This window comes from Panthera pardus, unplaced genomic scaffold (genome assembly GCF_024362965.1).
Source record: "Panthera pardus isolate Hobbes unplaced genomic scaffold, ASM2436296v1 HiC_scaffold_2, whole genome shotgun sequence".
Taxonomy (NCBI): domain Eukaryota; kingdom Metazoa; phylum Chordata; class Mammalia; order Carnivora; family Felidae; genus Panthera; species Panthera pardus.
Window position 1 is genome coordinate 71,474,352 of NW_026526765.1, and position 8,840 is coordinate 71,483,191.

Below are 8,840 nucleotides of genomic sequence, written 5' to 3' on the forward strand. Positions count from 1 at the left end.
CTTTTAACAAATGCATCTCTCTCTGGTGCTTCCGTACTTTTTTTCCTTTCTTCTTCTCCGCATGTTTGCACGTTATAGTTGCTCTGCTTTTTGCTCATTGCTAGCAATGCTAATATTACTTATATTCTACTTCATTCTCCAGTATCTTCGTGTAATGCATGTTAGATAAAATATGACCTTTCTTTTTTGGACATGGGTTTGATGTAATGCAGTATCCTAATATAGAAGCCCCATCAGAATGCTAAAATCTCACTACTTTTTACCATATCCTCCGAGCATGCTGGTGAATCACTGTGAATATTAATGGATCTGTTTTCATTTAAGACAGAAAAAAATTCTATCGTGTATGCTTATAAATTTTTTTACATTATTTCCAAATCTATGGATGAAAGTAATCAAGACTGTTACACACAATCGCAGCTAATTCAACATATTTCATTTTCTCTAGCAATTCACGTGCAGTCATTGAACTGATCGAAAGACCTTCATTTCAAATATTATTTGTGCTATTGTTATCAGTAGCAATTGGTCTGAAGAAGTATAATCATGTTGCCCAACACAAATCACACACTTGTGGCTCCTCCGAATTTATGTCATCGACCCAGTGCAATGTGATCCTTGATGGCTGAGGCAAAATAAGTATTAAGGATACATTTTTTCTACTGCTGATCTCCACGCACCCAAACTTTCCTGTCACTGAAGAAAAATAAAACCCACAAAAGCGCTCATCAAAGTATTTACACTGTAACTACACTGTAGTGTACTGAGTATAAAATGGTGCTGTATACTATCCATTTGGTTATAAATGTAACTAGACTGATTCAGACAGATAGGAGTCCTATATCCACTGTGCAGTGAGGACTGTACCTTGATGCCCCCATATGCCTACCTTCCTGTGGTTTCCTCTCTTTGTCCTACTTGGCTTGAGATATTGACTGGTTTCCTTACCCAACTCTCACAAAACTCTCAAAGCTTAATGGAATTAAAATTATTTCTTCTTCACAGAAAGATGGGAGCCCCCCCCTCCCGCCCCACCTTGTGTGAACAGAGACTTTTTTTTTCATCTATTTATAGTGGAACTTCTCTTTTTTTATGGTCCTAGAAATTAAAGTGTTGTGTAGTCCACTTTCTCTTTGGAATATTGTTACTAGGACAGTCAGTGAGCCTTAGGGAAACTTACCCTGAGTAAATGTGGTGCCTCAGGACATAAAACAGCTTTCACATTAAGAGTCAGGTTTTCTTCCCCAAGCATTCTTGTTTTTCTAAGGCAGGCGTCTTACCCCAGCACAAATGGGAGGTGTGTACAAGAAAGCTCTGAGAGGCCTTCTTGGCTCCCCAGGGATCAGTTAGCTGCTTTAGAAAGTTGCAAGGAATGAATGCCGACACAGAGCCATTTTAATTGTGTCCTGGAAATCTGGAAGCATTACTGTGGCTTTTCATGGTACGAGACTCCTCACAAGCTTGCGGACTTGGTCCCTCATAGGATGTATGAGTTAGAGGGGCTGTCTCCTAAGGACCACAAAGTCTACACTCTTCCCTTGATAACTGAGACTTGCCCAGGCTGCATCACTAGTTTGAGACTGATCCAAATGTAATGTTCAAATTTCTCAACTCCTATCCCAACGTGAGTGTAAAAGTAGGATTTGCTTACCGTCAGTAGAAACATAGATGTTCATAATGAGAACTTTACTCTTTTGCATTTCTTAGTAAGTCAGGTGTAGAATGACCAGCAGAGTCAGGCCTAAGTTGTAAGCATAAATTATTCTGAATTAGGATTTTTTTTAATGCATATTGTGGCAGATGTAGGCATATCTTTCCAATAATCTTTTTTCCAGGTAAATTCCATTGCCTATCAAGAGAGCAAGAGACTATTTAGAAATAATAGATTGCGTGTTCTTCTCTGGTAACCAGTAGCTACACTGAGGACTGCTCTGCATTAGGAAAATTACCTTTGAATTCAAATAATGGTAAAATGCAAGATATTAAGATGCATTCATACGTGAGCATATTTCACGGTCTTTGGGAAACAGGTTTTTTCACTGAGCATTTAAAATCCATGATGGCCCCCAAATCTACGCACATATAACTGATGGAAGTTTGAAGTTTAACAGAATGTGGTGTGAGTGCATACGTTGGAGAGTGGAAATGCGGGTGCACACGTATAGGGATCTGTGCAAGAAAAGCTCGTGGAGTCAGTTGTGACTGTATTTAAGGGCTTTCTGGTGAGCATCTTCACTAAAAAAGTTATGACAAGGTTGAGCTACCATCCCTGGCTGTATGAATGCAGTAATAACTTTGAGTAGTTCATCTTATTCCTCATAAACTTCAGTCAGACTTGTGGCTTTGCACCACTGTGTTGAATGTCTGAGTATAGACCTAGACTTTATGAATGCAGAAAGCCTGAAAGGATCCCACTGCATGTTCTCGGTAATGTGTACTAATTCACCTGTCTTTGGAATGTATTTGTCTTTTTTGTTTGCTTGCACACTCTGCCTGCCAGTTTCCTATCATCAGGGATACAGGATGATCTCAGGGCAGACATATGCCACATAATATGCTCCAAAATATTGCTCGTGTTTTCTCAATTAACCATTGAAACCCTCATAGTGTAGAATCCTGGTAGGCAGGAGGCAAGGCTTGATTTGGTTTCAGAGGAGGAATATTTTCTGCTTTTAAGCTACACTCACCATTATGAGTGTTAGAAATTCTCTGATGTTTAGATGTGATTTCTACTGGGATAGATTTTGCTTAAGAATCCTTCCTTAGAATTTTGGAATTGCTCAGATTTACCCAAATGACAGCCAGTTTTTCATCTTGCTGCGCAGGGGCCATGGAATCTTCCAACGGTGAGGCCCTGCTATAATCAAAGGATGGTTTGTAGAATCCTGGGCCAGGACCAGCCTGTTACAGAGAGAAGAGAAGAACCATCATGCCCTAAAGGGACAGATTTTCCCCTTTGAGTGCAAAGTGGCACTTCCTGGTTAGTTGTTTAGAAAAGGGTTACTTCCAAAAATCGATCCACAATTAGAAGACTGAAATGTACATGTAACCTCATGCTTCACTTGTAGGTAAAACAAAAGCTTTCCTCCTCTCAATGTCCGCAAAGTCATTCACCCTGTCTTGTGCTGCCTGGAGCACTGGCTAGGCCTTGCGGAGCATCTTGGAGGAACAGGGAGGGCAACTCTACTTTCAGTGCATGCTGAGTACCTGTATATTACCTAAGTACCTTTTATCAGGACACATCCACACTTCACAAGGAAGAGGGTTGGGTAACATGGTAGTGAAAACACGATTGAGAAGAACCCAACAGCTGATGTAATTTCAGGTGTATAAATATAAACGGTATTTCAAAATGAAATCTGGAAGCCTCAGAGTTTCTGGTTGGTACAAATTAAACCTGAAGTACTCTCTATTGTTCTGATGGACAACACATCAATGCTCCTGAAGTGATCTGGATTTTAATTTCAGGGCCATTCAGGGCACTTGTGTCTAAGTCCTGCTCACTACATATTTAATACATTTGCAAGGCTGACGAAGAACAGAGGAAAAGAGACCGCAAGTCGTTGGCTGCACCATGTGGGGCTTTATATTTTTTTCCTCTGTATCTGTTTAACTTCCCATTCTTGCTTCCTAACTTTCTCTGGTCTTTTAAGCGAAGAGCCACTCCACGCAGGTTTGCTGAGGTCCAGGAAAGGGGAGCAGACGTGACACAGAGATGCAGGAGCTTCTACGTGAGGACAGGCTCAGGTGCTAAGAGCACTGCAGGGCAGAGCCTGGACACTGCCAGGATCTATTGCCTAGTTCAGAGTGGCAATGAACGTGATGAACGGGAACGGCCTACCTGAGCATGTCTGAAGCAGGGCCAGCCTGTGAGCCTGAAAAGTGGTCATTGCAGGACCAAGAATAGGGAGTGTGATGGTGATGATACCTAGTGAAAAAGAAAGCATCCTCATTGTGACTTGTGGTGTGACAATCTACAGGAGTTTGAATTAACAGTCCATTAAGGGGTTGTACGTGGGTCCTGCCGGGATATTTAGGAATTATCCTTTGAGGTCTACAAAACTGACCCAAATTACTAGAGTCTCACTTGGAGTGAATACAAGATGACAGTCTCTGCACTCTTACAGGAAGGCCCCCTGATGCTGAAATAAAATCTACAACTGAACCCCCCCCCCCCACCTTGGCCCCAAGAACGTGTAATTCAGAGAACATGTAGTCTAAAAGCACAAGTTAAGCCAGGAGGAAGGAAGAAGACAGACAAAACTGGAGCAGAGCATGGCTCCCAGGCAGGCCTCCAATCTATCTTTGGGTACTAATTGCTGCAAAGTTCCTGTTTCAAAGTTAAGCCTGTTAATCATGCAGATCAGGAAGGCTATCCAAAGTCAGAGGCAGCCTCGTAGAACACTTTATAGCTAAATAAAAGAAGCTTACCTCACTTAATCCATTTTATTTAGAGGAAAATTTGCATCCACGCCGATAATTTATGTGCCAAGCTTCAGCCTGATAAAAATAAAAACAGTCAAGTTCAAGTAATTTAATCCTGGAGATACAGGGTTTGTAATGGAAATAGCACCATAATTGATTCCCAATTGTAGGCAAACTAGTGGGCACCATTTATTGAGGTTTAGTGGGCATTATGTGTAGTTAATTTAAATGCGGTTTTGGCATTTAATTTTTCTTATCTGACAATTCACGTAGGTAACCAACAACCAGGCATTCAACACTAATCCTCTGAAACAGCTAGAAAGCAGGAAACGGGCAGCCCATTCTGGTCAACCACCAACATGCCAATATAACTACAGCCTCCCCTGCCAAACATGTTACTTGCTTCTCCGTGGCATCTTGGGTTTAAAAGGTGCATTCAGGTATCTCAGCTTTGTGCAAGGTGTGTTAGTGAGCAAACCAAAGGAGATCACATGCCAGAGGTTACAGTCTGTGTACAGTTTTTCCCCTCACTCTTTAAGGAAAGTAATAATATTGCTGAAAAAGTCCAATTTTCTCTGCTTCTCCTTTGTTTGCTGTAAATAATGAGTGATTATGCAGACATGAAAGTCAATGGTGGCACAAGGTTCATTACCCTACTTTGCAGAGGGTGGCGAGGTCTGTTAACAGCAGGCTGCTGCAAGAGAGTTATTAAGGATGTGAAATCTCATTGGAATGTGTGCTTTCTATTTGAACAGATGACACCGTACATGAGTCAGCCGAGCCATCCCGCGGTGAGAACGCGGCACAAACACCAAGGATACCCAGCCGCCTTTTGGCAATCCTACTGTTCCTCCTGGCGATGCTTTTGACGTTATAGCACAGTCTCCTCCCGTCACCTGTCACAGAAAACATCAGGGTCTTGGAACACCAGAGATCCACCTAACTGCTCATCCTAAGAAGGGACTTGTTATTGGTTTTTTGGCAGATGTCAGATTTTTGTTTTCTTTCTTTCAGCCTGAATTCTAAGCAACAACTTGGGGCCAGGAGGGGCTAAAGTAGTGGCTGCTCCCCTACCCCATTCCACCCCTAGCCCTTGCCCTTGACTTTCTCTCACCCCTTCCAAGTTAAATGGACTCCAGATGAAAATGCCAAATTGTCACAGTGACACCAGTGGTCGTCAGCTCCTGTGCATTCTCCTCTCAGAGCCCACCTCCGTTAGCGTCCTGTGTCAGCGGTATACGGACAAGGAAGAATAGTGGCAGATGCAGCCAGGAACGGCAAGGCCCAGGAGGGTTGTGCTCTCCCATACAATATTTATGCCTTCTCATTCAGGACTGTAAGCTGATCGTGCGGGGCATCGTGTCACCGTGTCGAGTCCAGAGGGGAGGTATTAAGAATAGATATAATATTACACCCTTTCCTCTAGGAGTACATAAATGAACAGGCTTCTAAAAGGTTGAGACACTGGGGGTTTTTTTGTTTTGTTTTGTTTTAAGATGACTGTCTTAAAGCATTCTTGACGGCAAAACTTATGCTCCATGAAAGAAGCCTTTTTTTCTAGAAAGCAGGTCGGGTGCGGGAATGCTAGCACAGAGCAAGTGTGAGAACAGAGAAAATTAGGTTTGGTGGGGGTGTGTATGTGTGAGTGCCTCTAATTTTTTTGGTGACTGGGCAATGCACACCAGATTTTTTTTTCCTTTGAATACAGATCACCATGGTGCTACAATTTTTTTTTTTTTTTAAAGAAACTCAAAGAGGCATTTTTATGAATAAAGTGACCTTCCCCAAGGCTGACAAGCCAGGGTTGATGAGTGTATAATGGAATAGCTTTGGATACTCCTCTGGGAGACAATATGTACCAAGCAAAGGAGGTCAGTGGCCAGAGGAGATGTGATTTGGCTTTGCTGGAGCGCCAGTGTGCTGTGGCCTTTCCCCGACTCCCACCCTAGTACCCACGTTTTGCTCCACACTCCACAACTGCAGGGGCTCAGACACACACCCCTGTCACCAGGAGAGTCAGTCAGCACTACTTGGGAGGGCTAAAGGGAAATTTGGAATAAAAATTCCAAAGTTTGGAATAAAAAAATTTCAAGTGTTGATTTTATATTCTTTCCCTTTCTGACACAGCCTGAAGCGTAGGGGGAACATGTGTTTATCTGTGGGAGATAAACAAGATGGAGTCCCAAAGACTTTAACAAAATATTTTTTTAAAAATCCACTAGAATAGAAAATACATTATTTAGATATACTTTATGCTGAGAGTGAGTATATATGCTTGTCCTATTTAAACTTGTGAGAAAAAAAGTGGTATCCCTTGATACATTTAGAAATATAGGGGGCTATCTTGTTTCATTGTGGGGGCGGGGCAGAAGGAGAATAAACGCAAGATGACCCTGTTTGAGGAATCTTAGCATGGCCAACAAGGGACATTTCCAGTTGGTTACCAGGAAATACAAGCTTGGGGTTACTACTGGTGAGGCTCACAAACTGAGCTCCAAAGCCTAGACAGGGGAAAGTGTCAGACCAATGAAAAGAAATCTAGCCTTTTTACTAACTGCCTGGCATGTCAATAGAAACCATGCCTTTCAAAATAAAACAAACAAACAAACAAAAAAACAAATGCCATGATTATGTCATATGTGAAAAGTTGGAAGCGGTCCAGGAAATAAGGCTTTTTAAAAATATGTATTTGTTTTTTTAAAATGTCTAGATGAAAAAAGAGAGGGGTCACAGTATGGACAGACTTTATGAATGGGAATTGGCTACGAAGTTGTGAGTAATTCTGAATTAGAAAAATATGTGAATGAAAGGCAGCTGTAAAGGCACTTGCACCCTGGAGAGTTGTACACATGTTGAAATGTAATCTGGGCTTACCTGATCCATGTGGAATGGATGTTACTGCCGTGTCTGTTCACACTTGGAACCATGGGAGTGAGGCTGCTGGCCTTGCAGACACCGTCAGTGCTGTTCCCCCAGACATCAGGAGCTTCTGTGGAGTGGCAGAGTCTTGTCACAGAAGGCAGCCACCATTTCACTGAAACAAAAGTTCACAGCATTGGATTCTTTTTTTTCCTTTAACTCTGTATATGCTCAGCACTCTCAGTAATACCCAGTAATACTTCTTTTTATTAATAGTTAACCGGCTTGTTGGTCCAGTGGGATTTGAGTGGGGGTGGGGGGCGGATACCTTCTAAAATGGATCAATAGTCAGAACCAAAATAATACTGCATGTTCTATAACCACAAGGAAATCAAATGATCCTATAATGATTCCAGTTAGTCATAACTACATTAGCAGTGCTAATTTCATTTTAGAAATGGTGACTTCTGTGGTTTTGCTAGCATTTGTCTCTAACAAATGATAAAATAATTACTCATGGCCCTCTCTGCCATTGTCTTTCATTTTTCACAGTGAAATTAGACCCCTTTACTTCATCATGCCACTACAAATTAAGTTTAAAAAGGAAAAAAAAAGCAAGACTATCCACACCAGTAGACAGTGTGCTTCTCTACCTTTAAGTGATGTAATTGTAGGTAATGCTTGCCACGGAGTTTCCAAGAAAATGGTTGGTATCAGACAGTTTTCATCTTGTCCAGAAAGTGCTGGTGGCCTTTTATGGTAGTGTTACAACCCTCTGGGGGCTTAGGAGGATGTCGATGCAATTTTGTAGCAGCTTTTAATTCAAAAAACAACTCAAAAGTCTGAAGGGCAGCCTTAGCTGCCTCTCAGCCCCAGTTAGTCAAACCCCAGCGACCTTTGCCCCTGGTTGCCAAGGGCTTTGCAACATGAAGCAGGGAAATAAGGATCTGTCTGTTTAGTGGATACTGTGTATCCTTTAATAGACCAGGTAACAGTTCGTGTTAGTTTAGACTATTGTTTTGTACTGTACTTTCTTGGGTGGCAGAGGAAAGAAAAGTAAAACATTAAAAAAAAAAAAAAAAAAAAAAAACTGCGTTCTTTAAATTCTGTATTCTTAGCGACCTCTGTTGTATATAGTGTTTGATAATAAAGTATTAATTTGATTCTTATGTCTTTTGTAAGTGAGAACAATAGTCTTTCAGGATACAAAACATGCATTGAGGCTTTGAAACATCCAATGTATACGTGGCTAAGAAGAGTCACAAATGGCTGAGACACTGCTCCATACAGGACTCGTGTGTGGTCATCACCCGCCCAGTCGTAAGACTCCATCATCTCGGGACCTGGAACAACATGACTTTTTTGATCAATATTTTATCCTCACTGTTTTCAAGGTCTGATGTTGGAGCCCTGTGGTGTTCTTCCTCCCCCAGCATGTTGGTTTAAAAAGGTTTAGGGAATTTAGTAACAGTTCTGGATTTTGGTTTGGTTTTCTGTTTGTGGTGGTTTTCATAGACTGTTTCATTTCTCCCCAGGAAGAGGTGCCAGAATCCCAC

At 41.7% G+C, this 8,840-nt stretch overlaps 1 protein-coding gene and 1 long non-coding RNA gene across 3 annotated transcripts in view; one reads left to right on the forward strand and one right to left on the reverse strand.

The window, feature by feature from the left end:
• EFNA5 (ephrin A5) overlaps window positions 1-8,453 on the forward strand; it is a 274,737-nt gene extending 266,284 nt beyond the window's left edge. For both annotated transcript variants that reach the window (XM_053907158.1, XM_053907157.1), the window contains one exon: window positions 5,181-8,453. In XM_053907158.1, the coding sequence (XP_053763133.1) occupies window positions 5,181-5,302 (122 nt within the window). In that variant the 3' untranslated portion in view covers window positions 5,303-8,453. The remainder of the gene's footprint in view (window positions 1-5,180) is intronic.
• On the reverse strand, window positions 1,663-4,583 carry LOC128778277 (uncharacterized). Its single transcript, XR_008423785.1, has 4 exons — window positions 4,432-4,583; window positions 3,842-3,928; window positions 2,791-2,901; window positions 1,663-1,849 (listed from the first exon to the last, which is right to left on the reverse strand). It is a non-coding gene; the product is annotated as an uncharacterized LOC128778277 (long non-coding RNA).
• Window positions 8,454-8,840: the final 387 nt, after the last annotated feature.